We start from the raw sequence: 23,182 nt of genomic DNA on the forward strand, positions 1-23,182 counted from the left end.
TAAAAAGGCTGTTACGCTTTTAACACAAAAATGACAGAACACACAACGAGCCACAGTGTGCCTCTCTTTTTATTCTTTATTTTACAGCTCACAGTTAGAAACCTACTGATAAATTACACAGCTGATCCTCCCGTTTGGGGGTTTCAAATGCCTCGGGGTCGTGTCCCATCTCATCCCAGGGAGGTGGCTGGAGGTGCCACCAGGTTCCACGAGGCCAAACAACCCGCACCGAGCCCTCCGCGGGCTGCGCTTCATGGGGGGGGTGAACGGGCAGCAGGAATCATCCCCTGGAAACACACTTGAAGTGGAAAAACATACTGGGCACAGTTTCAAGACTTGCAAATGTTATAAATGTTCTTGAGGAGGGGCGGAAAAAAAAAAACCAACCAAACCAAACAACTTCCAGGGCTGCAGGGCAGCCAGGTTGTGTTTGCAGGGAGCAATTACCCAAACTGCCCCTTCTTGAGCAATTCTCTCCAAATCCTCCTTTTCCAGGGAGATAAGTTAGGTCCCTCCTCAGCCACGCATTTCAACATCTGCTGAACTTTGCACGCAGTTGCTGCCACCAATTCAATGTTTCACCACATCCCTGCTTAGTTTTTTTTTTCCCTTCTCAGAAGTTCCAAATTTCTCAAATTTTTTTTCTTTTTTTTTTTTTTGCCTCCAACTCCTAGTTTAACTCCTTTCTCTTAAAAAAGATGGCACGCACTGCACAGAGCACCTGCTGGATTTGCTCTGTGCAGAGAACCCACACAAAGCCACGGCCTCAACAAGCTGGAGGAGGGCAGTGCACTAAAGCTGTGCAAGAATTTCACTCACAGTAAATTAAAAAGCCAAATCCAGAGAGGAGGCTCTGTGCACTTGTCAGTAGAAAGGGGTGACACATGAGGAATGGACAGAACACACCGTGGGCGTGGGTTGATAAACAGGAAAAAAAAAAGGGTGGGGCAAATTGCCTTTCTTTTGCCATTAAGAAGGAACATTTTGCCAGTTTTCTCCTTGTATCCTTCTAAAGCTGCTCACCTTTGGCACAAGGAAATTCTAGGTATCACAAGGTTTCATTAATAATAATACTTCATACAACACTCAGCACTTACACAGCGCTTCTTGTGGTCAAAGTGCTTTACAAAAGCTTGTGAGTCCTCACAACACCCCTGTGAGGTAGGTAAGTATTATTATCCCCATTTTACAGATGGGGAAACTGAGGCAGAGAGGTAAAAGTGACTTGCCCGAGGCTGTGCAGGGAGTTGAACTCATGTTGTAGTGGCCCAGTTCTGGCCTCCCTGACGGTGGGGTGACACAGATGGACTCCCAGAGCTCTCCTGGTGTGAGCCAAACCATCCAAACCCAAATTTCTCAGGCTCTCCAATCCTCTGCTCCGACCAACTGACCATCCCAGCTCCACCTGAGCCAACATTTGCCCTCAGAAACACTGCACAGAGTCCAGCAGGAGCGGATCTGAAATCTTAAGGCAACGTGTCCAACAGCTCCAGAGGAAGTTGGACACACACAGACCACACTGCAAAGAGTCTCGAGACATCTCCAGTGCTCTCCAGCTCTGCACATGTCTGCTTTGAGGCCCATTCTCTCCTCTCTCAAGTAGAGTAAACCCAGAGCAAAACACTGGGGCTGCACCAGTGTAGCACTAACACGAGGTCTGACCCAGCCCTTTCACCTGCTGCTTTGTAGGCAAACACCCCTACAAGTCTCTTTTCGTCTCAGACACCTTCAGCACGGTTCATTTCACTCTCTCTCTCTCCGAGTTTGTATCTCTCCTCATAAACAAACTCCCGACAAACTTCCAGCTCCTCAGCACCAGCATTTCAACAGCACCAGACATCTTTCTAAGACTGATCCACGTTTCCAGAAAAGTGTCAATGCATGCAAATATCACATACAAAACATCGAGAGTGCTGGGAGATGATACCACGGGTAGAGGTGATCACAAGACAGCACACGTTTAGTTTTTATTAAAAATACCAAACAACTCACTCTTACTGTAACTATGCCACTGAGATTATCGTTCTAACCTGCACAAGTACAGGTACTTTTCCTCCAACTATTTACCTACCTAGAAAAAAAGAGAAATATCAAGCACACACATTTATACTTCCCCAAACTTGGCAGGCATGATCCATGTGAACGGGAAAGGAGGGCTGGGGGAGGTGGGGAAGGTTGTATGCTGGGTTTAGGGCAGTGGAATACAAAAGAAATAGAAAACACCACATGCATCATCACCATCAGTAATCAACCTGATGAAAATAAACCCAAATATTAGATGGATTCATGTATGACATCCACTGAAAATCTCAAACCCTAAGCACACTGAAGCTGGCAAACATCTTGTGCCACTTCACATAGGTCCAGACACAGCATCAGCAACTAAGATCAAACAAACCTTGAAAAGAAAGCAAAAGGAAGAATAAACCAGCCTGGAGACAACAATCTTCCACAAACCACTTCCCTGCATTATCATCAAATACATTTTACTCTTAAGCAGTTTCACAAAGGAGTGGGGGAGAAAAGAGACCCACTACTTGTTGTTGCTTGTTTGTTTTTTTTTTTCAAACTGGCTCAGCACCAGCACCAGCTCAGAGAGAGGGAGAGAAAAACAATTCTTCAAACATGATCCTTGGTACTTGATTAAAACGTTGCCAGCCAGCCTTTGACACCCTGGGTTGCCAGAGGGTCCGAAGTGGAGTGGATGCACTGTGCTGCCCGAGGGCCTCTGCTCCTGCTACGAGATCTGCTCCGTGGGCCTCATCTGTATATCCCCGATCTGGAAGAGACAACGCAGGGTTTTACTGGAGCCCACTGGAAGTGCTGCACTGCAGAGAAAGAAGCAAAGGTGAAATGTGCCTGCTGTGCCTTTAGCAGGAGGGATAAAAGCTCAGACGTGCACAGGAGAGGTGCGAGGTGACACCGGCTGCCAAGTGTCACGGTTCACATCCTCGGCTGGGCCCTGATCCCAGAGGGCCAAGCAGCAGCACTGCTCCAGCAGCCACAGGCAGGACCTTTTATCTTTCAGCCACAGGCAGGACTTTTTATCTCTTTAGGACAACAAGGCCAGTCATCCCCACGGATCCAGTGTCAAGACGGCCACGTCTTGCCCCAAGGAGCAGAGTCCACACGAGGGGCTGTTCAGCCTCTCGTGATCAAAGTCTGCTTTCACAACAGGAGCTTTCGTGTTGCACAGGGTAAGCACTGACTCGGCTCCTGCCTCCCCCTGCCTCCAGCTCAGAGCTGGTCACCTATTTCTAGTTCCACAGGAGGGAGTCCCTGAGGCAGCACAAGCATCTCACACACCCTCGGGGAGGTGCTCAGCACTCAGCAGGATCGGGCCCAATGTGTCATTTGGCGACTGGCACAACTCGAGACTCTCAGCAAACCTCAGATGGCACCATCCAAAAGGGCAGAACGTGCCCATATCCCTCACATTCCTTCTGTCTTGCACAGTCCTCCTCTGCAGTCACAGAATCACAGAATGCCCTGAGCTGGAAGGGACCCACAGGGATCACCCAGCCCAGCTCCTGGCCCTGCACAGACACCCCAAAAATCCCACCCTGTCCCCGGGAGCACTGTCCAAACACTCCTGGAGCTCTGGCAGCCTTGGGGCCGTGACCACTGCCCTGGGGAGCCTGTTCAGTGCCCAACCACCCTCTGGGGGAAACAACAGAGTCAGCTCAGCCTTTGTTGGATCCGCAGGGATGCGACCAGTCCAGGCAGTGCAATCCCAGAGCCTGGGCACTGCAATCCCAGATCCTGGGCACTGCAATCCCAGATCCTGGGCACTGCAATCCCAGAGCTGCCATAAGGGAAGTGTAAACAAACGTGATCCCCACTAATCCCCAGCCTAGGCTCACTAAGCTCAGAGCTGATACAGTGGTTGATCAGCAAATGTCAGGGCAGCCCTTGCCCCCCTCCACCCTCAGCCCCTGCCCCAGCCCAGCCCCAGCCTACCTGTACATGAGGGGGGGCACTGAGGACATAGATGACAGCATTGGCCATATCTTCAGCTTTGAGACACTGCAAAGACAGCAAAGGGATTCTCAGTCAAAGGGCACTGCAGGAAGTTAACCACAAGATCACCCCTCTCCTAACCATCAATAATGAGTCTCGACAGTGTCACTGGGGCATGTCAGAAAGATGCAAGCAAGCAGGAAAAAAATAATCCATTCAAGATTTAAAAAAGGACATGTCTGGTGCTGATAATTCTTCAGTTGCTGTGAGTAGTTTTACTGCTGGCACGGTACTTCTGCCAGGTCAGGTATTGCCATCCTTATCAAAAATTCCCAGAGAAGCACAAGAAATCCTGTGCCACGTGCAAGACAACATGCTCTTATATTTCTCCCCGAGCAGGAACATTTATTTGTTACATCTTCTCTGCAACAAAGAAATCATAGCCTGCAAAATGTCAAAGCTGACTGATACTTGTTTACAGAAACATCAAAATAAAAGGAAGAATATAGGGAGTTGGAAACCGAACCCAAACGGAAACCTACACGGTGTGTAAATACCAGTGCAAAATCTGAGGTTTGAGGGCTGAGACTTTGGGAGTGCTGAGGGCATCCTGGAAAGAACTGGGCACTCTGTGGAAGCATTAGCCAGGAGAGAGACTGTTCAACTATAATCAGAGCCACTTCCCTCTGTGTCCAGTTCTCCAAGTCCTACCCGAATGCTCTCATAGGTTGCAGCAGCTCTCTCGGGGTCATTATCATGGAGTTTAAAAGCAAATCCCGTTTCCACCAGTCCTGGAGATATACACTGGAAAAAAGCAGAGCACATCCTAATAGGATTTGTAATTGCCCTTCAGTAAAACAATTAAAAAAAAAGGGAGATAAAACTTTTTAGCACTGAAAAAGCCAAAAAACACCTCATCTCTTTTTCTGCTATTCTCCTTTCCTACTCATGTTTTAGGGGAACAGTTGAAGTGAGCGGACTTCGCCTTAATGGTTGTTGTGGCAGGTACCTCTGGGGAAGTGCTGGTGGGTACTTCCCTCTCCACACCCCAGAGGGACAGAGAAGCAAAGAAAAACACGGAAAAGCTCTGACTGAGAGCAAGCAGCCCAGCCTGACTGCCCCCCTCTGTTGATGTGACCCCCCCTCCATCACTCCCTGACAAGCAACTGCCCACATTTTGTGCACCCAAAAAGCTTATTCAATGCCCCCTTTATGCACCCAAAGAGTTTCTCCCTGGACACAGCTGTGCCTTCTGAGCCCCAAACTCTGCCTGGGAAAGAGAGGCAGCCCGGGACAGTTGGCCACAGGACTTCTTGAACATTCCCAGTGTGCTGAGGACTGTTTTTGCATCCCCTTGCCTCTCTTCCAAAGGGGAAACCCCCCAAGCCTGCCCCCAGTACTCACTGTAGCTCGTATATGAGTCTTTGCCTCCCGCAGCTCCTGCCTCAGCCCCTCCGTGAGGGCTGTCACCGCGTACTTGGTGGCACTGTAAAAGTGCACCACGGACTGTGGCACGACACTGTGGCCATTCATGCTGGGGAGAGAGCAGAAAGGAAGGTGCTGAGAGCTGGGAGGAAAGCAGTGTCCCACCAGGATACTCAAACCACCGTCACGAACACGCAGAGAGGGTGACGTGGTGGCTACGGGAGGAATTCCCTTCCCACAGGGAGCACACCCCCCCACGGGCTCCTCTCCACATGGCTGCCTTCTGGAGCTGGTTGAGAAGTTTCAATCTTCAGCCCTGCACCACCACAAGGGGTTGACATCACCCTTTACTCCCTGCTTTGGTCTTTCCTGCTTTAGACCAGCAAAGACTAAAAGAGTGGCTTGAAAAATCAACCATCACAATCCTTGGAAAACCCCTCCTTGGGCACCATCAGCCCACTCCAAGGTTGAAGCTCCAGTGCTTAATCCTCTCTACGATGCAGGGAAGAGGAGGAAGCCCCCGTGGCTGATCCCACATCCCCCCTCACTTACCTGTTAATGTTAATTATATGCCCATCATCAATGTTTCTCTCTTTCATGGACTGGTAGGCCTCTCGGGTGCAGATGCTCACAGCCATCACATTGACCTGAGGGGTGAGGAAACAAGAAGAAATTAAGCCCAGCAGCCCTGCCTGGCACTCCATGACTTGTCCCTCTCATGCCCGAAGCCAGGGGTGCAGGTTCCAGTCCCTCTCCCAGGGCAATTCCCAACAGGAACACCAGCAGAGGGAAATGCACATACACACACCCCACATCATGAGCTGGGTCAGAGGGGGCAGGGGGGCACAGATACCCCATTCTGTCAGACAGCCCCAGCCTCTGCCAGAAATAAATGGACTTGATCATTTTAGGGGTGTGAGGGTAGAGCCCAAACTAAGGCAGAGCAAACCCCCCTCTCCTCACAGGCAGCACTGCCCAGGAGACAAAGCCGGTTGTTCTGTCCAGCACTGAGCACACGGGTGTCTGGGCAGCTGGCAGGGCACTGACAGCAGGTAATTAGGTCAGTTAGTTAATGAGGAAATCCCCAGATCTTGGCTGTCAGAGCGCCAGGTGCTCGGAGGCACCGCCAGCAAAGACCTTCCTGGGCACAGACAAAGCCAGAGATCACCTCGTGCCACGGGGAGAGCCAGAGTGGGCAAGTCACCCCGTGCATGTGAAAGCCACCAACCTGTCACCCTGCTGACAGCTGCCTCAGCCCTAAGTGGATCAGAAGCAAGGACATGGCAGTTTATCCAGTCCTGTACCACAGGACCCAGAGCTTTCCAGGCTCTTGCTGTCTGGACAAGCACACTGTGGCTCAGTTAAACTCGGCCCTGTCACCTCCACAACGTACCACCACTATGCACAGCTGCCTTGAGCGTTCCCTGACCATAAAACACAGAGTCAAAGCCTCCAGGAAGACAGATAAGGGAATTCTCCCAGCTGGAATACAAAGGGCCCAGAGGTACGTGCAAGACTGATGAGCAGGAGTCTCAGCAGCAGTGCTGATTGCTTAAGCTCACAGTGGTTTAGATTTGGAAGAGTGGCTGAAAGTGTCTGCTGAAGGCCTCCAGAAAGGATGTGACCATCCCAAGGCAGGACAGCCTGGCAGGTCCTACCTAACTGTGTGTCACTTTGCCAACTAAATGAGCAGGCCAGACGAGTTTAAACACACTGCTGTGAATGAAAGACCCAGGAAGAACTCAAGTTCTGATGAATCAGAAGGCAGGTGCCACTATAAACGGGTTTGTAGCAGGAACAAGGCCATGTGGACAGAGAGGGACAGATATGGGAGGGGGCTGGAGACCATCTCTGGGAAACTTATAAACAAGAGTGAGGCAGAGTAACTAGGCTTGCTAGCACAAAAGGACAGGCAAGAGGGGAACAGTGGTGTGGAGACCAGAAAGTGAGAGGCAGAAAGGGCTGGGGCTGAGAGATGCAATTACTGAGCAGCACACAAAGAGGAGCAGGGGCAGCCGGAGGATCTCCCGGTCACTGCTTTTGTCTCGGTCGTTATTTCCCACTCATTACGAGAGGCCATGCTTGTGGGTTTTGTCTTGGCCACACATAAATAGCCTGTTTATCTGCCCGTGGGAGTACCCAGGCAACACAAGGAGAGTCGTCACCCTCATCCAAGTGCACTCTGGTCAAGCACAGAGTCACTGCCAGACAGCTCAGCCACCGTGCCTGGAGCTGCAGAGACACAGCCCTGACCTGGTGGTGGGGAGCTCACCTGGGCTGTGCAAGGAACAAACAGGGCAGACGTGGCAGCAGAAGTGGCCCCTCAGCACTGGAGCAAAGCCCAGAGCAGGCAGGGCGTGTGCAGGCTTTGGGATTCCACGGGAAGGTGGGCAGGGAAAGGGGGAGTAACTCACCCCAGCCCGATACGGGAACCAGTGAGGAGCCAATCCTTGTGGACATAGATCTGGGCAACTGCTGGTGTAAAAACCCTGTGTGACAAGCAACATCCCAGCTCCCCTCCCTGCCCCAGGAACCCACCAGGCACCACGTTTTTGGTGCAGTCACTCCCCGATTCCATCTCCACAGGCCACTAGAGGGTAACATCAGCCCAAAGCCTGAGCCCGGCTCCAGCCCCGACTCACTGAGCAGCGATTCCCCTCGTGGGCAGAGGTACAACATTTTGACAGTGACTGGCAAAGCAGGGTACTAATCAAGAGCCACATAGGAAAGCCCCGAGCCCACGTGATAAAACACCACGGTACAACAGAACAACTGGCTGGAAAGCAGCTGAGCTGGGACTGCCTCCCTGCCTTTTCCCACTGGATTCTGTGGTGAAATCCCATTTCAAAACATGGAACGGGAACTCGGGAAGCTAAAAGCACGCCCGGAAAATGAGCAAGTCTTAGGGCTGTATCACCTCCAGGCTGTTGTTACCAATGCCCACACAAGACATTTTTCTGCCTCGTTCCTATTTTAAGTAGGAAAAGTTCAAAGGTCCCTTAGCAGGGCTGGCCAACACACCTGCACCCTGCCCCAGACAGCAGGTCTGGGACAGCCCCGTGTGCTCATGTGACAGAAACAAGGACGTTTTTCTAGTAATTAATGAGTTCCCATTGCCAGGTTGGAAGGACATAAAAGATCCCGTTCCTAGAAGTGCTGAGCATTTCACTTCCCACAAAGTCAGCCTTTTCTAAGGCATCAAAATGAGTATCCCGGCTCCAAAGCACATCTGGAAAGGCAGGTTAAGGAAAACATATCTCTGCACAGATGGTTTATAAAAGCAAGAAGAGCAGAGCCTGTATGACCAATGAATAATGCCAAGAAGAATCAAACCCATTTAGTGTCTAGAGGAGCGAGAGGATGTGCTGCAGTGCTTTGTGTCCTGAACGGTGCAAATGGAAAGTTCAGCCTGAGTTCCTGGCTGTAAAGGTCAGTAGGTAAAACGTGAAGGAGCTGCTCAAATCCCAGAGCCTGGAGCCCGTGGGTGCACAGCACCCAGCCCCAGCCCCCCCTGTGCAGATCAGGGATGGCTGGAGGACTTTGCTCCGGCCTCAAGTCAAACACAATCTCACCAACAAGTGAGAAAATGGGGGAAGCTGTGAACCAAGAGGTGATGGGCTCAGAACCTGCCTGAGGTAGCACGTTCCCTCCTGCTCCCACACTGGATTCCCTGGCTGGCAACGCTGGGCTCTGTGCTGCTGTAAAGCAACACATCCACAGCTCCTCACATCAGACTCCTGCAGCTCCCCCCTTGGGAACAGGGGGGACCCCCACCAGACAACAAGGAACTGGAACATTACAAAAGAAGACGAATAAGCAAATGATAACATGGGTTTGACTGTAGATGTACAGCAAGAATAGGGATACTGAGAGGGGAGCTTGGAAGGAGAGAGAGCCTCAAAGCTCATAAAAAATGCATGGAAACAAAAATCAATTTACCAAAAAGAAAAAATGCCTTTAATTTAAGGCCCTAATGCCTCCTAAATCGATAGATTGATGGCTGCTTAGAAACTTTTCCCATCTTGCAGCCCAGAAGTACACTGGAACTCTCCAAAGGCACCTCGAACCCTGCTGCTCTCTCACACCTTTCTCCAAGGAACCTTTGCAAGAAGCCTCCCTGCTCCCACATAGCTCTGCAAAGCCCAGTGGCCCGTGAAAGGTGCTGGCAGCCTTCCCCCATCCCAACCCTCTGAGAGGAATGGGCCTGGAGAGAGTTTCCCTGGGGCTGGCATGGCACAGCAGGGAGAGCTGTCACTGCACATCCACCCCGAAACCCCATTGTCACTGCACATCCCCCCCAAACCCACCACACACCCCTCCCCAAACCCCACTGTCACTGCACACCCCTCCCCAAAGTGCTGCCACTCCAGTGCCTGCACAGCCAGGAGAGAGAGATTTCCAAGCAGGGAAGCTGCAGCCACAAAAAGGGGAGCACACAACGAAAGGAATTACCCTGAGCTCTTCCTCCCACTCACCAGCAGGACCAAAAGCAAAGCCCAGGCCTGTCAGGCTGCCCAGGCTGAGGTGGGTGAAGCGTTTGGAGCTCCCCAGGGCCTCACCTTTGCATTAAAGGGGTTATTCCATTACACAACAAACCCACCAGCTGCTGGGAGGGTGGTGAGAGGAAAATATCTGCCAGTGAAGGAAGAAATCTTGGGTGTCTCAGGCTGCTCCCAGTGCTACAACAGCGTTTTTGCCAAGCAATGAGAGCGGATGGAGCTGTACAGATCAGCTCTGGGAATAAAACACACTCCCAGCCCGCTTTCCTAAGGCTGCCCTTGTGGGGCCACCACCCCATCCATCACCCACAAGGAGGGGGATCCCCCAAGCTCCCAAACTTGGAGCCACCGTAAACACCAACACTGAAGTGTCTCACACAGGACAATCCCCATTCCAAAATCTTTCTCCCCAAGAGAGGTGGAAGGTGAGATAAAGGGAGCTCTCCCACCCCAGCAGTCCAGGGAAGGGAACACAGGGAGGGGAAGGGCCTTCAGCTGGGAAAAGCCACGAGTCCCCCCAGCCTGTCCACCTGACAGAGAACAAAAGGTGAGAAGAACAAAGACAAAGGAGCACGGGGGGGACACGCAGCACCCACAGAGACACTCACACACGGTCACAGCAACCAGCACGAGGAGTTTATAAGGCACAGGCGACCCCCAAACCCGGCTCGCAGCGAGACAGCGCCAGGCAGTGCCCTCCTAAACTCCAGCTCAGCCTCAGCTACACTTCACTTAATTTTCTTTAAAGACTCCATGGCAACCGGGGCCCGGGAGATGCGGCTGTGCAGTGACCCGGGCTGGGCAGCCCACAAAAGCCTGGCTGGGCAGACAAAGCTGAGCTGAGCTTGCTTTGGCTGCGGTCACAGCGGCCGGCAGGCCGGCCAAAATCCTAACAAGAACTTAATTAGCCAGGATATGGCAGCTCTTGCCCTGGCAGCAGGAGCCTGAGGCCTCAAAGCGCCTCTGTGTTCTGCTCTGCACAGCCCCCGAGGCTGCTGCTGGATGAACAGCCCCCGGGAGCTGACAGATCCCGCCAGCTCCGGTGTCAGAAAGAGTGGCCCTGAGCCCACAGCTCTGAGCAGCTTTTCCAACAGATATGTCCTTCCCTTCACTAGGACAAGCTCTCAGAGCTGCTGAGGGTGCCACAAGGATCACTCAGAGCCCTGAGTTCCACTCCTGCACCTGTGAGGATGATGCTTTCGTGCACAGGAGTAGGTGGCACAGGAGGGGAAATCACCTCTGTGAAAAGCTCCTGGTTCAGCACCTCACTGGCCAGAGCTGCAGGAAGGGCCATTGCAAGGACACACAAACTGCCCCGGGGTCCCACAGCTGTGGTTGCCACTGGTTTGTGCAGAAAAGGGCCACCCCATAATGACAAAAAACAGTGAAGTCCCAAAGAGATGCCCAGCAGCACCTCAGGACAGGAAGACCCAGGGAGAGGTGCTGCTTGTAAATGGGATGGACCATTTGCACAACTCCCACTTTGGCACACGAAACGGCCTCGCTCACATCCAGCTCTAACCAGATTATGGGCAGAAAATTAAGCTATAAAGACAAAAAGTGTTACGGCTTTTTAAGCCAAAAAGAATCTGCCCATTTTACAACCCACTGCTACAACTAACAGGATTAGCTACAAAAGCCAGCACTTGGCATTCGATTTCCTGTTTTATGGAAGAAAAAAAGAGTGAGGCTCATCACCCTCTAGAAAGCCAGTGAGCTAAAGGGAAGAGGTACTGAAGGTACCGAGTGTTTCCACACTCCAGGGTGAAGGCGTGTGGCTCAGCAGGGCAGGATGTCTTTCCACTTCCCAAGCAGCAGACCCAGGCCATGTCAGAGCAGGTTGGGAAGCAGATGCTCAGCTCTGCACACGTAGAATGAGTAGATGGGACAACAGTACCAGAAGAAACAGAACTCTGGCCCAGCTCCCCCTCCCTCAGGGGCACTACTCACGTCTATCATGGTCCGCCAGCCCTCCGTCTTCCCCGAGAGCAGGGGCTCGGGGCGGGCCAGCCCCGCGTTGTTGATGCAAACATCGACCCCCTGGTGGAGGGTCTTGATGGCCGAGAACATGGACAGGATCTCCTCTTCGTTGGAGAGATCACACTTGTACGGGATGAGGGTCCCCGGGTAGCCGGCGCTCTGGCACTCAGCTGCCAGTTTCTAGGGAAGAGAAAGGAAGGAAGAAAACAGCCATCAGCCTCCTCTCCTCATGGAGCAGCTTGTCCAGCCATTCCCTATAAAACACTCCTCGGGGCTGACAAACCACGGCCGGCTTTGCGTGAGCCGGGATTAGAAGCAGGCGCCAGGGGAGAACCACCGTGGTGCTCATTAAGAAAGAGGAAATATCGATACCCACGAGAGGCTGAGCGCTTCAGCCTTCATGTCACTGAGCTTGAGGACACCCTCAGTGCTCGTCCATCACCCCAGGCAGCACAGCTCAAGGTGAACAGTGCTGGCAGAACACAGACAAATCCTGCCGTGGCACCGGGCTGCAGCTCTGCGGGGCTGCTGCACGGACTAGGGATGTGGCAATCCCACACCTGGCAATTCCTCATTAGCCATTTCCAACAGTTCCTCCAAACGTCCCGATCTCTTATCAGACTGGGTGATATAAAGCAGGGGAAAGGCAAGAGCTGCTGTTGCCACCGCCCCACATCCTCCGCAGGATGCCCTTTACCCCCTGATGCTAATGAGAAGCAGCATCTCATCCCTGATGTGTCACACCAGCGACAGTGACAGCTCCCAGCGCCAGGCCAGAGCCACATGATGTCTGGCTCCTGCGGAGAGATGGACTCTGGCTATGAATGTCCACCAAATCACTCGAACGCCGTCGCCCACGGCGCTGTGGCCGACGTGACATTGCAGCGGGTGCAATAAAGCTCTGCCCCTGCCACAGGCGGCTTTCCCACTCCTCCCAGCTCCTCCCTGCATTCCAAGGACTGCGATTCACTGCCTTTCATAAAAGGAGGAGCGAGGCCCAGCACAGGAATCTCCTGGCTGGAAGCAGAGGACCCCAGACAGTGATTGTACATGAATGCGGCTGTGGAACAGCTCCGGGCTGGGAGCTGTGCCTGCTCAGGACAGGGACAGAGACTCCAGGAGCTCCAAACCCCTCTCTGTGCCCCGAGCATGTTCATTTTAATTACTCTGTTTGGTAAATGATTTTCAGTGTTTCCCAATAGCTGAGCCCACCCCAGAGCTGGGCCAAGGCCCTGAGCAGTGAGTTTAAAGCTGTTCCGCTTTGCCTTTTCCAGGAACCCACACCTTCCAAGGGCCACAAGCCAAAAACCAGCCCAGCTCCACAGCTCTGGTCCAGACTCCACTCTCCTTTCTGACTATCAGATCAGGGGAGGCACTGCAGTAACACAAGAATGATTATTATTGCTCTCACAGCACCAAGCGAGAAGGGGACGGACACGCCGAGTTCAGCTGGAGATCGATCCATCCCAGCAGCATCAGGATCCCCGGAGAGCTCTGCTCAGGCTGAGCTAGACAATATCTCTGCCCGAACAAAGGTGCCCCAGGGACTGAATCCTACCTCTCTGTGCCCCCCCGGGGCTGGCTGCACTTTGCTGTACACGCAGTGTTGTTGATTTTGTGCTGATAATGGTAGAAAAAAAATATATTCCTTTCGAAGATCAAGAGTACACGCTTGAAAAAAACCAGCTGGGGGGAAAAAATCTGCAAAAGCAGCACTTAGAGAATTAAAAGCAGTAGGAAGGGCTGCTGGAAGGTGCTAAACCACTCCAGGGATGGGGCCTTGCTCCTGCAAAGATAAAAGAGGGAAAAATGGGCAAAGGGTCCCTCAGCCACTTCCCTGGCACCAAGGTTATGGGAAGAATCACTGTATTGCTAATTAAGTGGGCTCTCTCAATGCCACTGCCCACAGGCTGCAGCCCAGATGAAGGGGCAGACGGAAGAAGGGGTGCAATGTGCTCTAGGATGCCCCTGCCTGAGCAGGGGGGTTGTACCACTGTTGTCCCCTCCAACCTGACCCGTCCTGTGTGCTCTGGACAGCACTGTGGTGCTGGAGCTGCCCATCCTGTTTTCCCAGTCAGTCTCCAGATGCACCAAGAGAAAGGTCTTTCCCCCTCAGAGAAAGGCTTCTGTGCCACAGCTGACCAGAGAAATCAAGTATCTCTCAAGATCCTTCTTTTCCCGTCTGGTGTCTCGAACGAGACTCAACACGGCTCCTTTCATCTCTCAGGCTGCACTTGTGTTAACAAATTCTCTTTGAAAACCAAGTGCTGAACACCACTGACATCCAAGGGGGCTGAATGTGCTTCAACCATCCAGAGATAAAGAGTCATCACCACGGGCTCTTCAAAGAAACATCAACTGCAGGCAAGTTTTCAAGAGACTTAGGAAAAGCAACTCTCTGAGTCACGGAGCTTGCAGGGTTTTTTTTTTCAGAGCATCCGTTAAGTCACTCAATTAATTCTCATTTCACTTTGAGCACACCACGCGCAGGGAGGAAAGAAAAAAAAGCTGGCTTTCCACATTTCAAAAACAATGTGAGAGTCACCACATAATGCAACACCAGTACAGTACACTGAGCCTTCAGTGGCTGGAGATGAAAGTCTGAAATAAAACCTAAGCACAGAACCACAGAATGGGTTGGGTGGGAAGGGACCTTAAAGACCATCCAGTTCCACCCCCTGCCATGGGCAGGGACATCTTCCACTAGACCAGGTTGCTCCAAGCCCCGTCCAACCTGGCCTTGGACACTTCCAGCGTCTCTGTCCCACACCATTATCACTGGATGCTTGGGAATGGACAGCCAGGAGCTGCTGCTGCTGGTACAAACTGGGATAATGCAACATAAGGAAGAAAGAGATGTTAAAACATTTAACCTGGAGCCATCCACTGCCATGGATGCAACCCCTCAATTCTGATGTGCTACCCAGTCTGAAAGGATGCCTCGCATTCCTGGGATGGTTTTGGTACCTTGAGGCTCCATCAGTTCTCCCCAGAAGGGGTTAATGCTCTTTGTGCATATGACACTTGAAATGGGCACAGTGCCTTGCATCTACAATCAGTCTTGATAAAACAGTTTTACAAAACTAATTGATATAAAAATGTAAAGGGACTCTTAAGGGGAGGAAAAAAGACAAGAGCCACGTAGGGCTTTATTTGGCAAACCATCCCATTAACTTCAGACATGTTTAGTTCAGAGAGATTAAAGCCAGGAGAAACCATTAGGTAATTTTTAATCTAACCTGCCATTCATCACAGGTGCTTGAGTCCTACTGATAGAGCTTGTGCTCAAATACAGAACTGCACCAAGAAACCAACTGGAAAAGCACCGAAGTCACCCCAATTACTTGTGCTATCCATAGGAAATGAAGGAGAAAAATCCTAATGAACAGCATCACAGCTGTGGAAGAAAACTGGAGGCTTACAAACCCTTTCATTTCACTGATTGGCAAGTTTGAAGCTTCTTTTAATTAAGATTTAATAACAGTACAACAGCATAATAGAGGAAGAGACGTACAGTGAATAAAGCACTAGACTGGGGTTTATTTCCACAGTGCCCTGTGGGCAAGATCCAGAGCTGTGTACCCACTGGAAAATGGAGATAACCACACTGAGCCCCCTCCTAGAGCTGTGGGTACTTTTGGCCCACATATGATCCAAGGATAAATATCACTTCACCCTTCTTCCCAGGCACTGGAGCCAGACTCCTGCTAAACGGGGTCCAGTTGAGCAGTCACCCATTCCCAGAGCTGCTGACTGCCCTCCCACACTGCTCCAGACTCACGCTGCTCTTTTCCAAGCCCCTTCTCAGTAGTTAAACACCCAAGATTATGTTTTCCCCAGCTCACTTAATTTTCAATTTCCAACGCCACACATGAGCCCGCCCGCCCCGCTGGCACTGCCTGGAGGTCCCTGCTGCCTCAAGGCACTCACACAACCCCTCCTTACTCATGTCAAGGCTGGAGGCACCTTTTATTTTTTCCCTGCTTGCTCAGATCACGTTGCCACAGGCTGGCGTGGGGGAGGAGGAGACGCTGCTGCCCGATGACAGCTCATTAGAGAGATATCTCTGCCTCCCTCTGAGGTGCCACTGTCCTAAACCCGGCCCCACAGGAGCCTGGTTGCTCCTCAGCCCCAGCCCCAGCCTGCACAACGCAGGTTCCCACCTAACCCGGCATGTGGACCCTTCCCTGGCATCCTCAGGCAGCCCCAGAGCTCTGACTGAGGCTGGAGCCCCTGTCCTGGTGCTCCACCAGCCCTTGGAGCGGCGCCCGGATTGCCAAGGCAACCCCAAACACACGGCTGGGAGGGCAGAGCTCCAGCCTGACACCCTCAGATCTCGGCACGTGCCTCGTGTGTGTCATCCCCGCACACGGGGAGCCGGGGAAGATGATCTGTTGGAATTAAATCAAGCCAGACTCCACCTGATCTCGAAGCAGGGAAGGTCTGAGGTGCCCGGCGACGTGTCCGAGGTGTGGTCAGAGGTCCGTGGAAACCAGCCATACCCTGAAGATCCAAGGTGTGAAGGTCCAAGGTGGGACCAGCCCATACCCACCCTAAATAACATCTGTAATTGAGTATATCAGGAAACCAGCCCATGCCCACCCTGAATAACAAACAGAATCGAGTCTGTCACCACACAGGGTGAGGAAGACTTGGAAGCACCCCTGAGGGTATCCAGGACTCATTCCCAGATCACTGGGGGACTCACCCCTTCCCAGCCCCAGCATCCTGATGAAGCAGCAGCAGATGACAGCCCACTGCTGAGCTCTGAGCTCGGGGTCCCAGGAAGACCCACAGAGTGGGACCGAGCCCCCCCCTCAGTGTGACCACGGCTGTCACCCCAGAGTTGTACCAGCAGTACCAGAACAGCAGGTCCCCGACGTCAGAGCAGGAGATTGGCCTCTTCTCCTCTCAACACCCCTCGGCGTGGCCCTGGCCCTGCTCCAGAGCTGGCAGAGCCGGGACTTTTCCCGCTCTCCCAGCACCATCCCCGCGGGAGCATCGCTGTGTCCCATCGCTCCCGCCCGCCCGTGTAATCCCAAGGAATCCTCTCTGAACAGGCAGATTAACTCACGCCGGGAGGGGCATGGGGGGCCTTCCCCTTCCAGCCCCCGGAGCGCCCCGGCACCAAAATCCAGACGACGGGTCCTGAATTTTGACCCAGCCCAGATTTAGGACCCACAGATGGGCACCAGGGGGGCTCCCGCACGTCCCAGCCCCATGTGGGAGGAGAGCAGCCTCTGGGATTGGCACTTCCAGGGCCACCCAGCTGCAGGGGCTGTGATTAAACATCTGCCCCAACGCCAACGCCGCTCACGGCCGCGCCGGGGCTAATCCCCGGCTTAGCTGGGCAGAGCTGTGCTGAGCTGCCAGAGCCCAACGGGGAGCAAGGTCTGGCTGCAGGAGCAAGACCACGGGTCCTCTGCCCCCATTTTACAGACCCAGGGTGGGCACGAACCCACCCGGGGCTGAGCGGGGCCAACGATGGTATTGCCAGCCAGGAAATCACCGGGAACACTTCCCAGGTGGGCACTGGCAGGATGAGGGTGACAGCTCCACTTGAGCACAGCCACTGCTCTCTGCAGAGCTTAAACTATTAACGAGACCCATTATTTTCTCCATCATATTTTCTCCCCAGTGCTGTGCCAGCTCCTTTCAGACCTCCCTGCTCCAGGACATTCTCCATAAATCCAAAACACAGCCCCTCCATGTCCAATGCTGCTCCCAGACAACCCTCCCACCTTCCCAGAGCAGCTGCCAGGTTTTACACAGGGAAACAGGCACGGGACAGCTCCCAGATCTGCCTCGTTACACAGCAGAACACACACCCCATCCCATCCCATCTCCAAAATCCCAGGAAAGCCCCAGTTATTTATGTTTAGGGCTGTGAGCACGACATGCCCTGGTATTGCTGCTCTGCTGCAAAGCCCAGTGGAACAGAGGAGCAGAGAAGGGGGGGCTGCTGCAATAAGACCTTCTTAAAGCACATTTTGGGGGAGAAAGGGGGTGTTCTAACCCGGTTTAAAACCAACTCTTCCCCCTCATGCCTCAGGAAGACCATGGGGACAGCAGAGCATCTGTTCCCACCACTCAAGACTGCAATTATGGGATCTCTCCTGTTTATCAGAAAAGGATCTGGTCAGGGACAAGTGGCAATAAAAGCACCTGAGAGGCCTTGAGTACCCACCATCCCTGAGGCAAGGCCTTGTCAAACACAAAACAAGCCCTTCCAGAGGCCAAGGAGATTCTGAAGGTCATTTATTACACAGGGACCATGCCTTGGGAATATCCTGCCTGAAGCTGCTCCTCCTGCCTTAAGAGAGGTGAAACCTGTGGTTTTGGGAACACCCCATGAAAACCCATCCCTGGCTGTGGGGCAGAGGGACAGACCCCACCAGGGACACCCAGCACTGCAGGGACACCCACAGGGGGAGGCCAAAATGTCACCAGGTGACCTCTAAACCGTGCAAGTGATTAAATCCACATTCACCTACTATGAAACAAGTAGCTGTTAATTAACTGCTTGGAGCATGGAAGGGGTCGAGAGCCTCCCTTGCACCTTTAGCCTGGGCAGTGCTGGGTGGAGGTGGCCAGAGAGCCCCCAGATGGCTGCTCAGGATGCTCAGATCCCACGAGGAAGACTCAGCTCCTTCCTCCTCCCACAGGGCCCTGGCGCTTATGGAAGAGAGCACTGACCCCTTCAGAGACTGGGCTGCTCCAACCTGCAATCAACAGCTCAGCTTATCAAAGGCTGTTTCCTGAGCAAGATCTAACCTTGGCAAAGCCGTCCCTGGTTATAAATGTTACCTTTGATCAATACCTGTCACAAATGCATTGGAATGAATTGGCTACACCTTGCATTTTAAACCACATTTATTGCTCCCTGCACGGCCCTGCTCTGCACACTCCAACAAAGAGAGGAAAAGATGGGTTTCTTTTGGAGCACGACATCCATGATGTCCCTGGCCATGCTGGAGCAAGGTATCCAAGGAATGAACGAACTGCTGGATGATTTCTGGTGTGGCAGCATCAGGTGCTGCCTGAAATGAAGCAGGTGGGTGGGACTGTCCCAGCTGGAGCATCTCCCATCAGTGACAGCCCTGGCCATGCTATGGATCCAGGGCTCTGACACTGGAGCTGGAGGGAGAGCTCCTGCCAGCACTTTTGCCATTCTCTACAAATATAAAAATACATTAATTTTAATTATAAAAAATTATCATCAACTGCAAACCCTTTGGAAACAGCTCCCTGCCTTGTACCTCCCTGCACTCCCAAGAGAAAACCCATGGCATACCCATGTGCTTTTACCACACCTGCTTTTACCACAAACCCTCCCAAGTCTTCCCCCATCCCTGGGAAAAATCCTGTGAAATAAAATTTACAGATCACGTGGAATAAAAGAGCAAAAAAGGGGGCTGCCAGCGGCGGGGGGAGAACATTTTGTCCCACGCATGTGGAAACTCTCCCTTTTCTGTGCTGCTGCAAGAAGTCAGACGCTAAACACAAACTTCTGGAAAACACTGGGAGGAAGAAAGTTGAGGAGCCTGGAAGTGAAGCCATCAGAGGGATCCTCTGCCTTCTGGCTGCAGGATGGAGTGGCTGTAAATCTCAAGGAGTCTCCTCGAGCACTGGAGACCCCAGTGACCAGCAAAGTGGGTCCCTGTGAAGGTGATCAGCTCCCAGGGAGCAGTTTCCCCCAAAAGCCTGGCCTTGCAGGCTGCTAAAAACGCTTGGCTGCCTCATTAAAGCTCCTGACTTGGAACGCGTGGCCGTGTCTGAGGAGCAGGAAACGCTCAGCGAGCACACGCCAAAGAGTCCTTGACAGCTGTTAGTACCTCCAGGCTTCGCATTTAAAACAAGCCTTCAACCTGAATTACCTCCTGGCATGCAAAAGTAAAATAAAGCCATTTTCAATTATATTTCGTTCCTCGATGTCTGACTATTAAAGTCACCGCCGGGTGACCCGCAGGAAGAGCCTCCACTCGAAAAAGCTGCATGAGGGGGGGACACGAGGCTGCCTGGGAGCAAGGGAGGGACAGCACTGCAAATCCAGCCACTGCAAGGGAAAAAAGGATACTTCTGCAGGTTTTTTTAAGCATTAACGTTCTTATTTCAAAAGCCAAATAAAGAGCACTGGGGTCTCGACACAGGTTTAGTGCCAAACCCGCAACTTTGCAATTCCTTTGTTATCTTGCCTCAAGCCCTTATCTGATTTTCCAAGAGATTAAGAAATCTTGACATAGTGTTTATTGCCCGAGCTAAAATTTCCACGAGACAACCTGCTCTTTCAGTCACCAGTTTACTGTGGGCTATAAAACCACAACACAGAGGGGTTCCAGCCACTTCACCTTAAAACTGGTGACTCGTGCAGAACACTGATGAAAACAGATGCTTTTGTGCTACAAAGTCAGGATTGTGTTCCTGGGTTTAAACCCTACTCTCTGCCCCCTTTCCATTTCAAGCTGCCTCGATATATTTTTCCTGGTTTGCTCCTCTGAACATCATCATGTTCAACATCATCCACGTTGATATTTAGCAAATTATTCAGTTTTAATACAGCAACAAGATTTGTCCTGCAGTCACTGTTGCCCAGAGCAGCTGTGGCTGCCCCATCCCTGGAAGTGTCCAAGGCCAGGTTGGACAGGGTTTGGAGCAACCTGGAATAGTGGAAGGTGTCCCTGCCCATGGCAGGGGGGGAATGGGATGAGTTTTAAAGTTCCTTCCAACCTAAACCATTCCATGATTCCATGAACTATGGCCATGATGCTCTGGCAACCCCAACCCCTCGGCTCCTTCATATTCCTCTCCTCTTGTCCCTCCATCACCACTTTCCAGCCCCAGACTCCAGCACTGCAACCTCATCCTGCCCTTTACATCCCAGCTGTGCTTCCCAAATCAGAGCATCCCTGGGATCCCCAGCAAGGATTCCTGCAGGGATGCCATCCTCCTGCTCCCGACCAACAGCGACTCGGGAAACCAGGAGCCAGGGAGAGCAGAGGAGTGGAGGTTGTGGATGGCTCTGGTGATGCAGCAACCAGCCAAGGTGAGAACACGCTCACGGGGCGCTGATGGCACAGCCCTTCCCATCTCCTTCTCCTGCCCGGAGCATCCAACGGGCAGGAGCCCTGCAGCAGCTCCAGGGATGGGGTCTGGCATCACCCACAGTGCCAGCCACAGCACGGTCATCCCACACCCAACACCAGCTCCTGCTCCTTGACGTGGCTTCCAACAGCCAAAAATCCCAACCCTTGGCGGCAGCTCGACAGTCCTAAGACTGAATATCTTCCTTTTTTCTTTTTTTTTTAAAGGAAAGGCCCAAGGTGAAGCACCTGGAGGAAAGCTCAGCTCTCATTTGAAGCATGGAGCTGGTACAAAGCCCCATCTGTGCTGACACAGCGTCCCTGGCAGCCAGGCCGAGGTGATGGACCCGTTCCCAGAGTGACCCTGGGTCACCTCCCGCTCCACCACCTTCCCTTTCCCGAGCAGGCAGCACTTCTGGGATTTTCTTCCTCGTTAAGGAAACATGCTTCACAATAAATAAACCCAGAATAGCAACGGAGCAAGACACAGTCCAGACACCCACCAAAACAAATGACAACACACTGCAGACACACCTCGGTCCCAGGGAAGAGGGAGGAAACAGGGACAAACATCAGCTGCCCTGGGAACACGTGTTTCTGAAGCACGACAAGAGGGCTGGCAGGTGTGAGCAGCCCCAGCACTGCTCAGCACTTGTGCACCCCCTGCAACCCCAGAAATCACTGACCCAAGCGTGGCTGCACCCGGTGCAGAGCCAACAGAAAGGCAAAGCCTTTACAGGAACTCCCATTCCTAAATCCATACTGTGTTTTGGCCAGAAGAGGTTCAGAAAGGAAGGAAACTCTTCTGCAGCACCGAAGGAGAACAGCAAGTTTCACTGATTTCTTTACCAAGTGAAAAGATTCCAAAACAAAACCCAAGGAAAAGGAACTACTGGAAACGGCAATATTGGAAATAACTTTGTTGTCTTTTTTGGAGGGGAACGGGAAACAACAACATCCTTTACAGCATCCTTTGCCAGGGACCGTGGGGCTCCAAGAGCCTCCCAGGCTGCAGAAGCACATTAAACACCGTCAGCTGCACGTGGGAGAGCCTTTGGAGAGCTCAGCTTTCCCTGCAAACCACAGTAGCAAAAAGCTGGGAAGTCCAAAATTAGAAGCAAAGCCCCAAAGGACAGTTCAATAAGTCACGTTGGTGTGTTCTCTCTGCAAGTGGCATCTTTCTGATCCACAGTGAAAAACGGGGGGAAAGTCCGGTTTCTTCCAAGCATTCCTTTACTCAACCCCACTCAGCAACACCACCAATGCCAAGCCTTGGTTCCCGTGAATTTTGGACAATTTATTCTTGGCACAGTCAGGGTGAATCCTTATCGCCTTGGCTAAGGAAACACAGCCCCTGGATGTTGTACAGATCTCCTTTGCATCCCTGGGCACCAAACAACCAGCACGGCAATATTTAAGCTGACTACAACTTATTTCCTACCTCAGTGGAAACTTCTTAAACAGCAAATAAGCCTTATCTCGTGCCACGGCAAGGCAGAGCCGACAAATCGCACCCAATACAAGAAGGATTGAGAGAAAACACTTCTTTTAAGCATCTTTATTTTCAAGCCAACGCCGTGAGGTTTTTGACGCTTTTTAGCGATGCTCCTCGTCGGGGCGAGCCACACGTTAAGGACCCAAAGGGCTGAAACTCCGTTTTATCATTAAATCACAAAAATATCCCGTCTCCCAAACAGCCGAAGGGCTGGAAGCCCCAAACCCGCGCAGCCCGTTCCCGTTCCCGGGGCCGGCCGGGCAGGTGTTATTTTTAACCACGATAAGAAGCGTCTCAAAAAAAACCCACAAAAAAAACAAACACCCCAAAACTGGACGCGCTCCTCGCTCGGGCAACTCCCACCCTCCCGTCGGGGCCGGGGGCTCCGGGAGAGAGAGCCCGGGGCTGGGTAGGGATGGAGGGCGGGGGGGATGGAGGGAGGGGATTGCCGGAAAGGGGGGCTTCGGCATCACCCCGGCGGGGACACGGCGAGGGTGACCCGGGGAGCGGCCCCGCCGCCGGCGCGGCCTCGCGGGGGAGTCGCCCCCGCCCCGGTGCCCTCCCCGGTGCCGGTACCTCGATCTTGTCGACGCTGCGGGCGCAGCCCACCACCTTCATGCCGTGCTGCACCAGCGCCCTCGCCACGGCCGCGCCGATGCCCACGGAGGCGCCGGTGACCAGCGCGACGCGGCCGGTCCAGCGCTCCATGGCCCCGGCCCGGCCCCGCCGCCGCCGCCGCGCAC

The 23,182-nt window shown here is 52.7% G+C and overlaps 1 protein-coding gene across 1 annotated transcript; it reads right to left on the bottom strand.

Moving 5' to 3' along the window:
* Positions 1-51: 51 nt before the first annotated feature.
* DHRS11 (dehydrogenase/reductase 11) lies at positions 52-23,181 on the bottom strand. Its single transcript, XM_027751683.2, has 7 exons — positions 23,016-23,181; positions 11,835-12,044; positions 5,938-6,032; positions 5,365-5,494; positions 4,672-4,764; positions 3,961-4,026; positions 52-2,779 (listed from the first exon to the last, which is right to left on the bottom strand). The coding sequence occupies exons 1-7, from the start codon at positions 23,145-23,147 to the stop codon at positions 2,738-2,740; spliced, it is 768 nt and encodes a 255-aa protein (XP_027607484.1). The 5' UTR covers positions 23,148-23,181; the 3' UTR covers positions 52-2,737.
* Position 23,182: the final 1 nt, after the last annotated feature.

Source organism: Pipra filicauda, unplaced genomic scaffold (genome assembly GCF_003945595.2).
Source record: "Pipra filicauda isolate LSUMZ 115617 unplaced genomic scaffold, ASM394559v2 scaffold120_size2142806_pilon, whole genome shotgun sequence".
In the NCBI taxonomy this organism is placed as follows: domain Eukaryota; kingdom Metazoa; phylum Chordata; class Aves; order Passeriformes; family Pipridae; genus Pipra; species Pipra filicauda.

Coding starts and splice junctions, on each gene's coding strand:
- DHRS11 (XM_027751683.2), bottom strand. CDS start 23,147: ATGGAGCGCTGGACCGGCCGCGTCGCGCTGGTCACCGGCGCCTCCGTG. Junction 12,045..23,015: donor GCAGCGTCGACAAGATCGAG/GTACCGGCACCG, acceptor TCTCTTCCCTAG/AAACTGGCAGCTGAGTGCCA. Junction 2,780..3,960: donor GTGCCCCCCCTCATGTACAG/GTAGGCTGGGGC, acceptor TGTCTCTTCCAG/ATCGGGGATATACAGATGAG.